The sequence below is a fragment of the Artemia franciscana genome, chromosome 5 (genome assembly GCF_032884065.1).
Source record: "Artemia franciscana chromosome 5, ASM3288406v1, whole genome shotgun sequence".
Lineage (NCBI taxonomy): Eukaryota > Metazoa > Arthropoda > Branchiopoda > Anostraca > Artemiidae > Artemia > Artemia franciscana.
In genome coordinates, this window is record NC_088867.1 from 50,902,260 (window position 1) to 50,921,683 (window position 19,424).

At 34.9% G+C, this 19,424-nt stretch overlaps 1 protein-coding gene across 1 annotated transcript in view; it reads right to left on the reverse strand.

The window, feature by feature from the left end:
• Positions 1-1,512: 1,512 nt before the first annotated feature.
• Positions 1,513-19,424, reverse strand: part of LOC136027561 (homeobox protein EMX1-like) — a 50,498-nt gene continuing 32,586 nt past the window's right edge. The window contains exons 3-4 of the mRNA XM_065704930.1: positions 17,238-17,410; positions 1,513-3,178 (exon numbers count right to left, since the gene is read on the reverse strand). Of these exons, the coding sequence (XP_065561002.1) occupies positions 2,876-3,178; positions 17,238-17,410 (476 nt within the window). The 3' untranslated portion in view covers positions 1,513-2,875. The remainder of the gene's footprint in view (positions 3,179-17,237; positions 17,411-19,424) is intronic.

A 19,424-nucleotide genomic window follows, 5' to 3' on the forward strand; every position in this document is an offset into this window, starting at 1 on the left:
CCCAATCCCAAAAGAACTATCAGATTAGTTGGAGTGAAGGCAAACATCGCAATAAGAAATTATTCCAATTTTTAATAAATACAGTTAGTGAAATGAATGAACCTTTTTAGCTTGTAAAATGTTAGCTTTCATCACACAGTCTTGGTTGAACTTTCGTTAAGAAATAATGGTGCCAAGGCTATTTAAAAAACAGATTTTTAACCGAGAACTTTTGTTGTAAGTGTTTTCTTGTTTATTATTTTCATTGCTGAAGACGGCCCTTAGATATAGGGCCGAAACATTCAAATAGGTTTTGTTGGTTCACTGTCTTGGGAAAAAACAAATGTCCTCATTATTCTCTCCTTTGTTGTTGTAGCAATATATACAAATAGTGAATGCATTTGTGCTTATTCGGCATCTGTAAAATTTCTAGTGTTTAAGCTACCCACCCAAATTAAGCAAATAATACAAAAATATAGCAATATACAAAACATATAATATACAAAATATACATAGATAATATATATAAAAACAAAGAAAAAAATATACTTGTATCTATCTTATTAAACGAGCAATAACTGTAGGCTAATATATGCATATACTAATGTACATTTTTTCTTATTCAAAACGGCGCTGCAATTTGTTTGAAAATTGGCATACTACCATTTTCAGCTGTGAAAAAATCGATCTAATTAGGGGTTGACTTCGCCAAAATTTGTTTTGGCGATTATTCTCTCCTTTGTTGTTGTACTATGGAAAGGCAGTGTCGTCTTCGTCATTATTTATATATATTGCTTTCAAATTTAGTTTTTCGGCAACTAGCCTACTAGCAACTACTGCTGCTGGCAAGAACTACTACAGATGGCAAAACACCTACTGGCAAGTGTGGCTTCGATTTCCCGTTTATTACGGTGGAAGGTTTGAAACATCTCTAAGTTACTAATTTACAAAATTAGTATCTAATTTTAATTAGTATTAGTAACTAATAGTAACTAAAAAGTAACTAAGTAATTAATTAGTAACTAATAATTAAATATTAACAGAAAATTAGTAACAAAATTAGCCATAATTTACAAAATCGTAAGCAAATACACTCTGTAGTTTCTGATAATGGCGAGCCATTAGGGAGGAGATCAAAATGAAACTAATCCACTCATGAGGATGACCTTGAATACAGTCATTAATTGGTGTATTTATAGTCAATCTAATAATGTCTAATAATTGACCGTATCTACATTCAATAAATATTATCATACCTTAGATGAGTGTACCTTAATGTTTTAAGCAAACGTAAAAATTAATGACGAAATGTTCTGTGTATCCCACCATTATTCTGAAGTTCCTATTTATAAGTTACTAGGGTATTTACCACCCAGCCCCCTCCAGCTCTTATATGACAGTGAAGCTTTTAGTACTAGTAACAGCTACCTGAAATACTGAAACAACAGAGAGTTATCTCAGAAGAAACTTTATGAAAGTCTATTTTTGTTTATAAATTTTACGAAACCCTACGTGTTAGTACAAATATTAATCTCAAACAAAAAAAAACACTTTATTTAAGAAATATGGCACAAATAATTCCGAATAAAATTACTAAATAGTTTAACACAGTACTTTGAGTATCAATTTGCATTTTAATACAGATATCTACAGCAGAAATCTTCTGCTCCACAACGATGTAGGAACGCCAGATCTATATAGCTGATAACCTGCTCTCAGTTCAAACCGATATATCGAGTTTTATGCTTGAGCGATACTACTGTTACACTTGCGATAAAAACGGGGCTACTTAAGGTTACAAGGTCACTAATGTGTCCCTTGAGTGATTCTTGGGAGTTTGGCTGTGTTCACCTGTCAAAGAAAATTGCTAAGATTCACCAGTTAGAATAAAAATTATGGGGCAGTTTTTTCTTTCCTTTTTCTTTCTTTTTTTATTCAGATTATTTTTTATCAAAGATTTAGAATTGGAACTGCAGTTGCATTTATAGACAAAATTAGATAAAAAAAAATCTGAAGAGGTTTAGGAAATAATTAGTGACACAACTAAGGGCATATTTTCAAAGCCAGTTTCTTGCCATGAAAATCATTTGCTTCGTTAGTACAATTGGTAAAGTCGACGATGAAAACGAATCATTCATCTTTTTTTTCGACACGTAAGACCACAGTGGGGATATTTTTCACAAATGCTGTAATTAAATTCACTTCCTTAGACATCAATCTTTTTCTTAGACATGCAAAGTTGTCCGAAATCAAATTTCAAATATTTAAGGCGAATGTTCTCTGTGCAAGATTTTGCTACCGTATTTCTCTGCAGTCCTGCGGTTTGATATTTCAGCGAAGTTTGCTCTCATTTGATAGCTGGGATTCAGCATGACGCTGAATCCCAGTTATTAGAAATTATCAGAAATTATGTTCTGAATTTTTTTTCTTATTTCTTTGGTTGTCAAGCTTACCCCTGTTTGAAAAAGTATGTTTGACTGAAGTACCTCGTTAGAATAAAAGATTTAATCGTGATAGGGTTGAACGATAAAACAAAGTCAGAAAATATAGCTTCCCGAGAATACAACATTTCAGGGAATCACCGCCATAACTGAAAGCAGGCATGTACGTAGGTCTTTTCGGGGAGGTTAATTGATAATTTGGATAAGAAGTGCCCAAAAATTCTGAAAAATATTCAATTTTGGGAGATTTCAAGGCCCTTTCCCTGGCGTACACCCCTGAATCAAAACATTTTAAACTTTAAAATATCGCATTGCAGCAACTTGGGACTAAATGGCGAGCATAATTGTAGCTGTCTCGAGATATAAGTTGTCGACAAATTGTTGTTACTTTCAATTTTTGTGTGTGTACAGAAGTGGATGATTCATTCTTTACAATTCAATGGTAAATATAATATTTACGACTCTGGGGGCTTTTGTTGATGGGATAAGAACTGTTGCTGCTGCTGTTGAAGCTGAAAAAGCTGATGACTTAAATAAGGATTGGAAAAAAATTCATTGTTTTGGTCTTCATCATCTTCACTTTCCTCTAGGTCTATTTCAGATTCGCTTTCTTCTTGTTTAATTTGATTTGAGGTGGATGGTTCTCGTGGCAAACTGGGATCAGTCTTATCACCCTCTTTTGACGTCTGAAGAGGCTCTTCATCGTCGGTTTGGACGCGTTTGTGCTTTGTTCGACGATTTTGGAACCAAACCTTAACCTGGAATAATTTTGAGCTTCAGATTACGTTAAATTGTCAGTTATTAAGGTTAGCCATGTCCAGCTGCGAATTATAGTTAATATACATATATAATTTTTATTAATTAAAAAATATTATATTTCTTATAATTTTATGTTATTTTTACTATTTATATATTAATTGAATTTTTTAATACTATAAATAATGAATATTATAAGTTACAATTCATATAATAATAAAATGATTATTGATTTTTTATATTATATAAATTTATAATATATTTTTACAATCTATTATAAATATTTTTACTATTCCTAATTTTTATATTAAAAACCTAGAATAAAAAACTATTTCCGCGAATAGTTAACAATTATGTTGTGTTCTCCTGTAAATTATCAGAGTACGAGATATGTCCTTTAGTCTTAAATAGTATCAAATACTTCGTTTGGACTATTCCAAAATATACAAGGACAAGTGGTACCTTAAAAGGGAAAGCAGACTTCTAAATCAAATTTTTCTAGGTTACAAGTCCATATTGGAAATAAGAACGGTTAGAGCAGAAGTATGCATGCATTGCAACCAGCGCCATTCAAAGAGGAAGAGCCTGCCCTGGGTGCCATGGCTGCGGAGGGGATGGGAAGTTGCTGCAGCTAGGGATTGCATATTTTGATAAACACTCTATTTGGTTGTTTTGCTTATATTTTAGACGGGAGGGGACGGTGTAATTAATTTTTGCCGGGGCAAGCCCCAACTCTAAGAATGGCTCTGATTGTAATTATACATTTTAAAACAAAGTATGTGAGGTAAAAGTGATACTGACGGTCACAAGAGACTCCTATCGGTTCTGGAAACCGACCGTGGGACTTTCTCCGAATGTTATTTGATGCTATTAAGCTTTAAAATGGTTCAACGAAAATTAAATATAAATGGATAGATAAATAGATCAGTGTATTTAAAAGCAGAAGTGCCATATACGCAACAACAAAAAATTCAGGCAAAACAAGGAGATCCCGAACAAAACAAACTACGAAACGAAAATTACCTAATCTGTACATCAAATAACTCAATCATTTAAGCTTTTTTTTAAATATAAATTTAAAATTGGGAGGTATAGGGTCCAACAACAAACCGAAATGGCGACGAATGTTAATTAACATGAAGATGGACATCAAGCTTAAAACGAATATAAGTTGCAACTAATGGAAAACAAATCGAACTTTAAAAAAACAGGAATTACAATAATTGAAAAATTAGACTAAAAATGAAATATTATCAGGAATAAGCTGGGAACTGCCTTCCTCCTCCACCTTCTCTAAAGTGGGGCCGAAAGCTTCCTTTGACCCCAACATCGTCTATATAGAATATAGAACTTTGTCTATTTAGAACTTCGTCTATATGCAATGACAGCGAAATTGAAGAAATAGACTAAAATTGAGCAAAAACTATCGCGAATAACCTGGGAACTATCTTCCTCCTCCAACTTCTCTAAACTGGGGCGAAAGCTTCCTTTGACCCCAACTTCGTCTATATAGACTTGTTACGTGTCCTTGGAATTGGGATTACTCTGTGAATGACCCCATACATTCTTACTTGTATGGAAAGAGGAACTAGACGGACGATAGAGCCCAAGTGGATGTTTCAGCCTTTTTCTCTCTCCAAAAGATGGTCTTAGATAACCTCGAAGACCACACTGCCTTTCCATGACGAAAATATAACAGTTCAAAATAGGGATGAAACCTTTTAATTGACAATGAAACAAATATAAAATTTTTAACCGGATATTTCGAACACATATACAGTGTCCATCATCAGCAGTAAAACTGCTGAATTTTACTGCTGATGATGAACACTGTATATGTGTTCGAAATATCCAGTTTAAAAATTTATATTTGTTTCACTGCCAATTAAAAGGTTTCGTTCCTATTTTGAACTGTTATATTTTCATTAAGGATGGTCTTCTTGAACCGCATCGATCACTCACACAAAAATTGTTCGGATGGTATCTGCCTATATAAAAAACGATAGAGACGTAGGATGAACTTAATGTTGGATACCTTTCTAAGATTATATACCACGATTTTCAAATAGCATTACTGCACAAGAAGCTTTGATATTCTACAAAAGTTACCTGGTCCTCAATCTATCTCAAGTCCTTAAGAAGGCTGTTATATATTATATATGCATCTTTAAGTACAGCACTTGGATTTTTAACAGCGTTCAATTGTTCCAATGTAGATCTCTAAAGAAAACATATAAAACGATTGTTACATTCATTCTTTTATGGATTTCTCCCATAAAAATGAAAATCAACCAAGTTAATTGTTCCCTTTTTTCTTCGCCTTGCTATATTTCTGAACACTAGTTGACTTTATTAGCTTTCTGTTGAGGGGGTGACCACTTTCCACGGGCTCTGCATGGCGCAAAGTACACCATGATTTGCGCAAAAAGTAGTAGCTGAGGGGTGGCTGTCTTCCAGATATCATGTACACCATGTGGAGTGTGTCAAGCGTGATGGAACTGTTCAAAGCATTTTGGGGAGTGCTCCGAGCGTGGCAGAACTGTGCAGAACATATGAGTCCTTAGATTTGTACCAGGTGGTGGGAGCCAGCTCGCCCATGGAAGTTGCAATGTGAATGTGTGCTCCAGACGGCTGAGCAAGCTGCACACCAAGATGACACAAGGTGTCGAGAGCTGATACCCCCTCGCCTTCTGCTATTTCGATACTTCTTTCACGAAGTATAGACACCAAGACATGAAACATGAGGATTTGTCTTATGGCCAAAAACAGTATATTATTCCAGTTAATTTACCAAATTCCTCTTAACTTCCCCCACTTCCGGATAAGCCTATTCAGTTTGTTCAGAGACATAATCGTAATTTTGTCGATTATTTTTATGTTACGCTCATTTCCTGATCCAACCAATAGGAGACGGCTTTTAATAGGAATTTCTTATTGCTACGTTCAACGTAACAACGCCTAGCTATTGTACCAGCTCAAGTGTGACGTATGGGGATGAGGCTAATGGCTTTAGCCTTGGGAATCCCTCTGGAAACTCTCGAATAAGAGACCTATTCAAAGCTATAAGTTTTCCTTATATGGTCGTTAAGCATGGAATCATGAATAAAGTATGGATAGACAAATTTTTGGTGAAGGGATGAATTTATTTATATGTTTTGCAGCTGCTGTAATTGGGGCTGGTATACAACTAAGCAGAAAACGAAAGGAAAAGGGAAAAAAGGAAACTAGGGTCAAAATTAGTACAGACCTATATTATTCTAATGATTAATGAGTGTTAAAAAGGATAATTCAAAACACATAGTTTAAATAAATATTTGAGCTGTTGTTTTAAAACAAATAGTTAAAATTTCTTACTAAGCAAATAGCTGAGGCAATAGCTTCAAACCAGGAGCGTAGCTGCAGCATTTTTATTGGGGAGGGCAAGAGAGGTCTATATCTGGAGAGTCAAGAGGCACAAGCTATATAATAATTTTTCTTTAAATTATTGGGGGGGGCAACTACCCCCTTGTCCCCCTTCCAAACGACGCCATTGCTTCAAACAGAAAGTGTGGATTAGAACAAAACTCAATTTACCTTTCACATACTTGGATGATCAAAATGCAAGCAAAAACAGTTTGATATAAATAGTTAATGTAGGATTGGTATCGCAAACTAAACCCACTTCACAGAGTCTTTCTCAAGTAACTATAGAACTTCACCAAGTACAAAGCTTCACCAAGTAACTATAGAGCTTTCAATGCTTGTACATACATCAACGAACAAAAAAAGAAAATTGTTTTCACTCATTGTGTCAATAAATCGCTATGTTTTGCTAGGTCAAACAGAAAGGGGTAACAAACTGTAATAAGGAGCGACCTAGCTCAATAGTAACCGAAACTCTAAAAAACGGAACTTTGATACCAATAGATATGTTACCGTTACTGTCCGAAATCTTTCGACATCCACCGGTGAACTTGAACAAAAAAATAGTCGCTTGATATATGTTTGAATAATTTCTTAAACATTCCTATTTCTGACTTTCACCAGAGAATGTTGACATTCACCATGCACTAATGGTAAATGTTGATCATTTCTGAGATTTATATTTTCTTCTCCGTAATTCAGTCAAGATACATTTTTCAACACCCTTTCTGGGAAGATTGACTAAGAACGTAAGACACATTGAATTTTTAATGAGAAAAGAAAATAATAATAATAAAAAATTTCGCTTAGCGCAAATTTCGGTTATAACTTGGTTACTGAATTCTCTACCATTTTCTGATTACAATATCTTATTTATTGAAACAGCTTAAACTATTATGACACTTAGAATTGCGCAAAAGACCCTTGTTTTTAGAACGACATTTCGTTGGAAAACACTTCCTTTTGCAATGACAGCGTATATAACCTTTCTCAACGCTTCTCGAATTAGCTGCTTCTGTCTGCGAAATTTCTTGAAAATCAATCTCATCCGTAGAAAGTAACTTTTCTTTACAAATTATAGACTGATTACGTGTGTAAACCTGCTTGAGGGTACCACTTTCATTTGCAAGTTTATAGAAATCAGAGTCTACTATTCCAATAACAACTGCTAACTTTTCTGTTAACTGTACGATCAAGGTTGATATCAGGGACTAGTATTCGTTGATCAGGAGCAAATTGTTATCGTGAGGTTCGTAACATTTTTATCGATTGCAGCAGAAAATTTGCTTTTCGCTGCCCTCTTGTTATAAAAATTAACTGGCGTTTTCAGCCAGGACCTGATGCGAAAACGTGGTGATCTGTAAGTCCTCTTCAAAATTTCTCGTTGCAATATGGAGTTTGGCAAGAACACCGCTTGATTTTTTTCAGACTTTTTTCTTTAAGCTGATCTTCGGTTTCAAAAGCAATGACAATTTCTGTCAGTTATTCTTCGGTTTCCATATTTGCCATTTGTTCGCTAGGCAAAAAAGAAGATGCTATGACTATGAAGAGGCTTTCCATGAACTATCTTAACATGCTCCCATAGAGCGTAAATTTCGGATATGACTTAATTACAGAATTCTCTATCATTATGGCTTGAACACCAAATGTGAAAACATTGAAAGAACTTGATGCGCTACTTATTCCGCCCTCTTTGTTTCGTTCACTAGAGATATGGATTGAGCCTTAAGGATTAGGTTTTTTTTGTCTGATTTGGATATTCATAGGATTGGGTTTTAAGGATTGGGTTTTTTTTTCTCTTTTGACATTCACCAAAGCATATTTGTGCTTGTCGACATACACCGGTGAGAGTCCGAATGCACAAGAATGTAATGACATATTTGATCTTTCACTGACGTATTTGGTGTTTGTCGACATTCATCGGTGAAAGTCGACGTTCACAATTTTTGACATTCACGAATTGAATTTTTGTGACGATTTCAAATATATAAGCTTCTTCCAGTTTAGTTTAACCCATCAAAAGTTAAAGAGCTGGAGAAAATTTGCCTTACTTCCTAAAAAAGGGAGAAACAACCCCCTAAAAGTCATAGAATCTTAATGAAAATCACACCATTTGATTCAGCATATCAGAAAACTTTATTATAGAAGTTTCAAGCTCCTTCTGCACAATTGTGTAATTTTTTTTTTTGCCGGAAGAAAAATCACAGATGCCTGTTTTTTTTTAGGGGTAATCGTGTCGTCCAAGTGGTTCTATAATATGGCAAGAGGGCTTGTTCTATCGAAAATTAAAAGTTATAATGCCCTTTTTAAGTGACCTAAGAAATGGAGGGCAGCTAGGCCCCCTTCCACGCTAATTATTTTCCCAAATTCATCCGATCAAAATTTCGAGGTAGCCAAATTTTCAGCATAGTCGAAAAATATAAAAATTATGTCTTAGAGGATGACTTAATCCACCAAAGTTCCAGGGGGAAGGGCTGCAAGCTATAAACTGTGCCCATTGTTTGTATATAGCATTGGTTATTGGGAAGTATACAGACTTTTTAAGGGTTTTTTTTTCTGGTAATGGGGAGGGAAAGGGTTTCGTGGGAGGATCTTTTCATGGAGGAATTTTTCATGGGGGAAGGGAATTTTTCATGAAGGGTGTGTCAGATTTCCCAGCATTATTTGAAAAACGATCAGAAATTAGATTAAAAATCAAGTTTTTTCAACTGAAAGTAAGGAGCAACATTCAAACTTAAAACGAACATAAATTATTACGTATATGAGAGAGTACCATCGCCAATATCTCGCTTTTTACAATGAAGTTTTTTAGTACTTTCAAACGAGATATTTATTCTAATAAAACTTCCTTTGTGATTCAGGAGTCATTCTTAAAGAATTGGAATAAAATCCGAAATTTAGCGTAAAGAGTTAGCTATTGACGAGGAGGGTGAGCCCCCTCATATACATAATAATTTCTGTTCGTTATGTTTTAATGTTGCTCCTTACTTTCAGTTGAAAAACTGTTTTTTTTATATTTAATCACTCTTAAGATCTGTTAGAAATCTGTAAAAGAGGTATCCTCATGCTGTAATGTTGTTGTTTCCAAAATACACCAGTGTTCTGGAATTGATTTTTTAGTAAAGTAATATCATTCATATTATATAGAATTTGATTTTCATATCAAGAGCTCCGTTTTGAACTTTTTTTCGGATCAAAAATGGATTGCAACACATTTGAACAAACATCTTTGTCTATATAGTCTTACATAGTACATAGTCTACACATTTGAACATACAGAGTCTTTGTTATCTTGAAAGCCAACTTTGATACTTGAAAACATATAGAGCACCAAACTTTTTGAGTTTAGTATTACAATGTACAAAGAAATTGTGTCAGCTCAAAGTTGGCAAGTCTGAAACATCTCAAAGAGCACTAAAGGAAAAATTTGAAAGAAGGTCACTATTTTTCGGAATCACGTTATATTCTTCCGAATATTACAAAGGTCTATAGTTTTTTCCACTTTTTTCTTTTCTAGAAAGCTGAAGCTGGCTGAAGTTGTGACTTTCCTTAAAGGAAATGGAATCCTTTCAAATCGCTGTAATATATCGGCCCTTCAGCTGCCACAAAAAAGTACATATCAACATATGAAAATCCTGATTCTTTATCTTGAAGATATCTGAGCCAACTTTTTGAGAATAAAAAAACTGAATGATTTTGATCACCCAAAAATACGGTATTATTTTTAAATTTTGTAATTGAACAGTGAACAGGTTTAGTTCCTTCCATCAAATTTTTGTTCCTTAGAATGCTTTTTCTAGCTGATAGCAACTAATAGCTGTTAACATTCTAGCTGTAACGAAAAAAAAAGGAACGGAAAAAGAAACGGAACAGAATTTTTTCCAAGTTTTTTTTTTCACAAAATGGAACAAAGTCGCATATTTGGCTTTGGCGTAACAAAGGCTTTTGTTTTTTGCATCACAGGTAGAAAATCTTTAATATTTCAAAAGTTTCTGCAGCGTTCGATTTGGCTTCTGATTGAAATGGATTTAAAACCCCTCCTCCCGTTCTTCTCTCGTTTTACGCTATAATTGACAAAACACTATTTTAGCGTAAACACGGTAAAATAAGGAGAGAAAGTTAAGATTTGAAAACATGGATGTTTTGGAAAAACATTTTAAATTAAATGGTGTGAACCTCTCAAGGGTTTGATCAGTGCCAAACATTGAAAAGTAGTCTTCAAATAAGTGGTTTCAGCCTTACTAGTTCATCAGATGACTTCAAAGATTAGAATCTAAAAATAGACCACCACTATAATTATTACATGCAGTAGCGGGTAAGGCAGTGGCTTACCTTCTTTGAGAGATGAATTAGATCAAGAATATGATCAGAATCTCTTACTTTCAGTTGAAAAAACTTGTTTTTTAGAATTTAAATTTCCCATTGTTTTTTAAATAATGCTAGAAAATCCAGCACTCCCTTCGGAGAAATTCTCTTCCCCCATGATAAATTTCTCCATAGAAAAATCCTCTCATGTAACTCCCGACCCCCCCCCCCCCCATCAGAAAAATAAGTCCTGAAAATGTCAGTATACTTCGTCAATAACCAATACAATATGTAAACAATGGGTATAGTTCATACCTTGCATCCCTCCCCCCAGGGGAATTCTGGGGGTTGAGTCGTCCTCAAGGGCGTATTTATTAAATTTTCGACTATACTGAACAAAATGGCTATCTAAAAATGTGGATCTGGTGACTTTGGGAAAAGCATGACCGTGGGAAGAGGCCTAGTTGCCCTCCAATTTTTTGGTCACTTAAAACAGGCACTAGAGCTTTTAATTTCTGTCAGAATGAGCCCTCTTGCGACATTCTAGGACCACTAGGTCGATAGGATAACACATGGGAAAAAAACAAATTTCACACGCATCCGTGATCTTTCTTCTGGCAAAAAATACAAAATTCCACCTTTTTGCAGACAGGAGCTTGAAACCTCTACATTAGGGTTCTCTGATACACTTAATCTCATGGTATGATTTTCATTAAAATTCTATGACTTTTAAAAGGTGTTTCCCCCTTTTTCCTCTAATAAGGCAAATTTTATCAGGCTCCTAACTTTTGATGGGTAAGACTAAACTTGATGAAATTTATGTATATTTAAAATCAGTCTAAAAATCCGATTCTTTTGATTTATGTTTTGGGATCAAAATTCCGTTTTTTAGAGTTTCGGTTACTAGTGAGCCGGGTTGTTCCTTACTGCAGTTCGTTACCACGAACTGTTTGATATCAAGTAATCAACTTGTTTCGACCTGTTAAAAGTAATTCACTTTTCAAAGGTTGATTTCAAAGAGTCTCTTAGACTAGGCTAAGAGTGGCCTAGTTGTTTTTTGTTTTAGCGTAAATGTTTGGTGTTTACAACAAAGATTGGTGATTGACTACAAAGACAATTACAAGTGTTAATAAAAAAGATTCCAAAGGAGGATTAAAAATTCAAATGATCTGATTGGTTGGCTGGAAAATCATTTCTATCTAATCGGTAACACAAATAACTGACACAAATTTTCTTTGGACGCTGAGTATTTGACAGCCCACAACTAGTTCCAGGTCCAGATCAATGATTTTGGGGTCCTAGGGTACATACCTCCGGGATCAGTTGTGTCGTTTAGGGGGGGGGGGGCAGTTACCCCCTCCCAATAATTTGTAGAAAATTATTATATAGCCCATGCCCCCTGACTCTCCGGGTGGATACCCTTCTTGCCCCCCCATAAAAATACTGAAGCTACACCCCTGTCCGGATGAATTATAATGGCAAATCATATTTAGATGGAGCTAATTTCAAAAAACGAAATTTTTCAAAAAAAAATGGATCTTACTACCTACTAGTTTTGCTGTAGTTTACACACGAGCATACTCAAGGCTTCAGACTCATGACGTTACGATTGGTGGAAAGAGATCGTGTCTCAACCAACATTGAGAAGTAAAAATAATCTTTCAAATATTTTGTATCCTGCAATTATTTTCAGGTCCTCATAAATGAACTTGGGGTCCCAGGTAACGTCTCTTCTAAAAGGATTGTCATTGAAAGAGGAAAATAATTAAAAAAAAAGGAATTTCCAAAAGTTGTTTTTCTACAAACCAATGGTTATTTACGGAGTTTTGACGCAAATGTCATTTAGTCCTTCCAGTTTTGAAAATTGGGAACGTTTTTTTTTGCCACAAAAAACTAACTTTTGGCTAGCCAACGCTTTGTTCAACACACAGAACATTCTCTGAAGTCTGGCGAACAGGAACTTGTCTGATACTAATTACAAATAATGATTAGTTGTCTTACCACACCCGTGACCACAAATCCGCAATTACCAGTCTATTAAAGAAACAGTTGCGATTTCGACCACCGTAGAAGATATAATAATATATTTTCTAATTCGAGCAATGGGAGAAACAAACTTCCGATTCAGCACGAGTTTAGATTTGCACGATCTGCCAAATCAGGTTTTGGTACAGATGCAAACAATCTACGCCATTACAGCTTAGGGTATCTAATCAAGGGGAGGGGTTCAACCCTTCAATAAAGTGTGTTCTAGGCCCCAATTCCCTTATATTATTGTATTTTTATGGGGAATAGTAGGACTTCTGTCATAATGGGATGTACATTGGATCTGTTTATTGGGAGATCATATTTTTAGCCGCAAAAAAAGCATTTTTTGGGTCTAATTCAAACTTTCAAAGAAAGTTCCATCAGACAAATATGGAGAAGGAATTAAACTTTTGACCTCAAATTTGGACCTAAGGCAGTAAGATGATAGGCTTCCCATCCCCTCCTGTCCCCAAAAATTATAAATTTATGCATTGTTGTCATGTAACCTTTTCCATATAAATTGCATCTACGATCTTACTTTACGTTTGGCTTTATAGAAGAGTTTTGTTTAAGAAAAACAGAATAGAACACTTAATCTTAAGTCTAAAAATCTCTTCGTCCAAAAATAGTTAGTTGCGGTCGACAATTTGATCTACATCTCATTAAAATTACGAGTACGACTACATGTTTTGAAATTACCAAGGTGAGATAAATAAGACAAATAATGAAGAGATTAAATAAAACTAAAAAAAATTAAAGCGAAATTTAAAAACGCATAAATTATTTCGTATGTAAGGGAGGCTGCCCCCTCCTTAAGCCCCGGTCCTCTTCACTAAAAGTTTATAGTGCTAAGCTGAAAGCATTTATAAGTACAATAAAATTAGTTAATGGGTAATTGCAAGTGTTTGTTTATAAATAGAATTATTAAACAGTTCCGGGTAGCAAACTTTAAGTAAGGAGCGAGTCGGCCCAATAGCAAACGAAACTTCGAAATCCAAAAACCGAAATAATATACCGATTAATATATAGTTTGAGAAAATTTGCCTGATTTTATAAAAGCAGGCAAAACCTCCTAAAAGTCAAGTGATTTTAATGAAAGTCATACTATCAGATTTAGTATATCAATGTAAAAACAAGCTGATACTAAGGGACCTCTGGTTAACCCAACACCTCCTTTCACAGTTCAACTATATCCAGCTTGTCACAGATAGAGATCATGTTACACATTATTTGAGCCAAAGTCACGAATGGGTTTTCCGTCTGCATGATTGGACAACGAAAGTGGGCCAGTGGCTCCTCAGTCGCATCCCCATGCCCTCCTACTTCTAACTAGTAATCAGAAACATAGGCATGTAGCACTTTGTTTGAGTTGGAATTGTAGAATAATTTTTGATTTGAATAACTTTAGAGCCAAAATAGAAGCAGTACCAAATAGGGAGCCAAGATAGGAGCAGTACCAAAATAGATAGCTAAACTAGGAGCAGTACAAAAATAGAGAGCCAAAATAGGAGCAGTATGAAAATAGAGAGCCAAAATAGGAGCAGTACCGAAAGAGACAGCCATAATAGGAGCAGTACCTCTTCATGTTCTCCAGCCCACCACTAAATGTTTACTAAAAATTAAATACATTTGTCATCTTGTTTGGACCAGAGTCACACAAAGAATTAAGATCAGTGCTATCGAAAGCACACTATTGGCAAGTGAACTCTACAGCTAATCTCTTTCTACCATTTTTCCACAGTTGTTTTTCTGCATATTTAGAGGAGAAAGTCAACTGAGCCAATAGTCCATCCAAAATCCCCTCGCCTTTCCTCGTATCAGCTTTCTATTTGCAAGATAGGTACGTTATGTTTGTTTGAACCAAAATCGCTAAAACAATGTTGCTCAGTATAACTAGAAAGGAAAAGTAGTCACAAGCCTATCCAATACTCCCATCAGCCTTTTAGCTCATAGATAGACATATCGTCGCTGTAACGAATAAATAAAAAAGCAAGTGTTTTTAACTGAAAGTAAGGAGCGACATTGAAACTTAATATGAATAGAAATTACTCCGTATATGAAAGAGGCTGTTCCCTCCTCAACGCCCCGCTCTTTACGCTAAAGATTTTTACTGTTTTAAACAAATGAGTTGAGAGAAACAGTCAAAGTTCTGCGTAAAGAGCGGGACGTTGAGGAAGCAACAGCCCCCAGGGACGGCCCCTTTTGACTAAACTTATATATTTAAAATCAGCATTAAAATGCAATTCTTTTGATGTAGCTATTGGTATCAAAATTCCATTTTTTAGAGTTCCGGTTACTATTGAGCCGGGTCGCTCCTTACTACAGTTTGTTACCACAAACTGTTTGATACCAGTTAATTTCCACCGCTGAAAAGTCAAAGCCGGTACTAGATCTTTGTTTAATAGATGGGGAAGAAACAAAATCAGGAGGCTGCTCCTGAAATGCTTTTATCGGCAAACCCAAGGTTGCCGTAACACTTCACATCGCCCAAACAGCATGAATCTGGTGCAGCCCGATTTTCTGGTTAAATTTACTACTTGTTGTAAGCAATGAAACAAAAATCAGAATAATTAATAAAACTGATTTCAATTTTTCTTTGTGTTTCATTTGCTGTTAGTGGCTCAAGTTTTCAAGAAACAAAGTAGTCTATCCCTGTAAATGTAGTCTATAAATGTAGATAGGATCTGCATTTTATCTTATTCCTCTGACGTTATTTTAAGGAACTTAAGGTATTACTGATTAAATAATTAAAATTTAATTATAAATAATTAAATTTAAAAAATATATTTTCTTTTATTTCTGGAGATGGATTAGGAATTCGGTAGTTCCCCCAAAAAACTGGCAGAAGTGGAAACACTGGATAGTTACCAGATGATTTTTTTTCAAGCAATACAGTACATTGGCAAGTTCAGTGCTTCTGGACGTGCTAGGACGATGAAAATTGGTATGCGTGTCAGGGACCTACATAAATTGACTTAATAACAGTCGTTTCTCCGCTTCGACCATCTGGGGGGATGGAGGGAGATGAAAAATTGGAAAAAATGCTAAATTATATTCGGCAAACCAAAGGTTGCCTTAACACTTCACATTGCCCAAAATACATGAATCTAGTGTACCCCGTTTGTCTGGTTAAATTAACTATTTGTTGTACGCAAAGTAACCAAAAATCAGTGTAATTAAAAAAAAAATGTATTTCAATCCTACTTTTGCGTTTCATTTGCAGGTAGTTGCTCAAGTTTTCAAGGAACAAAATAGTCTATCCCCCCAAAAAACTCAGTGGTGACTACTTAGCGACAAAGGCAAATATTATTTGCCTATTGCGGGACGAATAAAGTAATATTATCATTCAATTAGATATCACCAAAGCTTAGCAGATGTCGAACATAATTTTAAACCGAGTTTAGGCCAAATTTCATATTAAAAAAACAAAATACTGGTCAAAAAACTGTGTATGATACCATATTTTTTCTAAAAATTAAACCGTCGATCGATATACAGAAAAATTTAACTTGTAAGTTTAATAGATCGGTCAAAAGTATATTTTAGCATAAATTGAGAAAACATATTTTATGTCTGTTTTTTATTCCCCATTAAACTCAGTTGTTGGTTGCTTTTCTCTATCAATAAAATGTCCGTTCATATTGATTTTTAGTACATTGATCAATCTATTTATGCTAGCTTATCCTGGACAAAATGGTGGCAAAGAATTCTTTTAAATTTTCATTTAAATACAAAATTAAAATTGTAATTAATAAATTTGTAGTTCTTTTTTTAGATTTAGTGTCGTGCAAATTGTACGAGTTTCGTTCAAGTTATTATTTTCCATGGTGTTTCAGGAGAGAATAAGTCCAAGCACATCCTAAAACGCCAAAATTTGAATAAAGATTTTTTACTTTCATTTGTGAATTTTAAATTCATAAGGCCACCATGCATCTGAAAAACAAAAGAAAATTTCACAAAAACGTCGAAGTAAATGGCTTGAGACAACAATCATGAGACAATAAAGTCACTATTCAGTTTTAATGCATCTTAAAATATTGATGAATATCAAGGATGTATCCATGGAGACATAAGGGGGTTTGAGCCCCCCCCCCACCGAAACGTATTTCCGACTCGTAAAAACGTAACCACAATGAATATAAACAAATTTTTGATGCGGCTTTTAAAGTTTATTTTTTTGTAGCCCCTCCCCCGTAAGAAATCCTTTTGTACCCCCCCCAAAAAAAAAATCCTGGGAATGTTGTATAAAGAGGCTCGGAAGTGGTCTTGGATTTTGAAATGTTTAGTTGTTTGAGAATTAAAATTTTAATTGATAAATGTAGTTACCTGAGTTTCCGTTAGGTTTAATGTCTGTGCAAGCTGTTTTCTTTCCGCACCCACGACGTAGTGATTTTTATCAAATGCTGCTTCTAGTTTTAACAACTGACTAGGACTGAAAGCTGTGCGGACTCTCTTTGGCTTTCGAAACGGAGCAAGCAGAAAACCAGCCATTTCAGGTCCTAAATTTAAGAAGAATTCTTAAGAAACCAATGAATATTTTCAATAATCCAGCAAAAAATTGATAATAACTCAGTATATCACCTCTTCTGAATTAATTACTTAAGTAACAAAATCCATATGTTACTTGGTAAAAATCAATACGAACATAAATTATTCTATGTACGAGGAGAGTCCCCCCACCAACTTCCACCATCTTTATGGTGAAATTTGGCTAACTTACACTACATGTATTTTTGGATTCAATGAATACAGACTGCTAGTAATGGCAAATTTTGTGTTCAGCAATTGCCTTTCAAAAAGTTGGATTAAAATTGTTCTTTCCCAGAGCAAATGCTTATCACAAATCCCTTCCATTTATCAGGCAATGTGAAACTTTTTTTGCATTATCTTCTGTTGGACCATTCATTTTTGAAGTATTGGGAGAAACTTAAGTATACAAAGTGGAAGGCTATGGAGAGTTGGTTTGCACTCCTCAGGTACAAGATAGCTTATGTTCATTTTAAGTTTTAATATTACTCTTTGTTTCCACTTGAATGACCTGTATTGCTTGGGCTCATCCGTCCCCTCCCTCTTTATGCTAAAGTTTAACTTCTGTATAACAATGCTTCGAGACAAAGAGCTCTTTTTAGTGCAGTTACTTTTCAAAACTAATAGACTTAAATTAAACTTCTGATGTCTTGGGTATCGCCTTACCTCCTCTTTAATTAAGAGTCACGGCCCTCTACTGTAATCAATATTTTTATAGCCACCGATGTACTGTGAAACATTGTAAATTTTTTCAAAATCCCATGATCGATGGTCAGAGCTCACGACATACCGATGCATACCAGTTACTGAGAATATTACCATTCTAAATAAGCTTCGATTAATGATACTACTACTAACAACTCACTGCAGCACCAAGCTTGCTGAGGCCATCACAACTATGCACGCTCCTGCTTCATTTCAATCTGTTCAATGCTTTCCTCTCTGCACCCTCCCAAGAAGCCGTAATTTCCTTAAAATCCATTCTTATGGCCTCTTTCAACCCATTTGGGGACAGATTGTTTTCGTTTCGCTCTACATGGTTGATCAGAAAGGACGGTCTTTGACAATCTGTTATCCTTCATCCGCTGAACTTGTACTAGTTAACTCAACCGTTGCCTCATAATAGCACCAGAATACAAGATAAAATCACATTTTTTGTTCAGCTTACTTTTGAAATGAGGTACGTCAGACTGGCACCCAAAAACTCCTTAGACAATTCCTCTGAAACAGACCTCTTCCCACCTTTCAACGCACCCACGTTACAGATCCATACATGACCACAATCATTACTTTGGCTTTCAATGCTCTAATCTTCACAGGCCTCACAGGTTCACAGGCTTATCTTCCTATTCTTCCATTTTTTTCCTTTGTAAAAAAAATAAATAAAAAAAAATACCATGGCCTCGGCTATTCTACTTTTATCACTGCATCCACCATCCTTACTAATAATGCTGACTGGGTAAGTGAATATATCTACTTGATCAATCTTTTTGATACCCAACATCTTTTCTTCACCTTCATCATTCCCAGTCTCCAGATTCAAAATACATCACATCAATTTTATTTTGGATTTAGAAAAAATAGCTCAGGCTGGTATAGCCAAAATGCAGACTCAGAACCGTTTTAAATTAAAAAGAAACTACTAGATTTTAGACAGCGATATTAAAACTTAACTTTTATTTGTAATTTCACTTATGCAGCAATATACTTTCGTCAACGAGTCACGGGGACATGGAGGGATATAAACAATACAAATGCTAAATGTCTGGTCAGTTTATTCTACTTCTTCTTGCACAGGTAACAAATATAAAACGGGCAATTTAGAATTATCCTACTTTTATTAAAGTCGGGGATAGTAAGGAGCGACCCGGCTCAATAGTAACCAAAACTCTAAAAAACTGAAATTTTATTCCAATAGCTACATCAAAAGAATCGCATTTTAATGCTGATTTTAAATATATAAGTTTCATCAAGTTTAGTCTTACC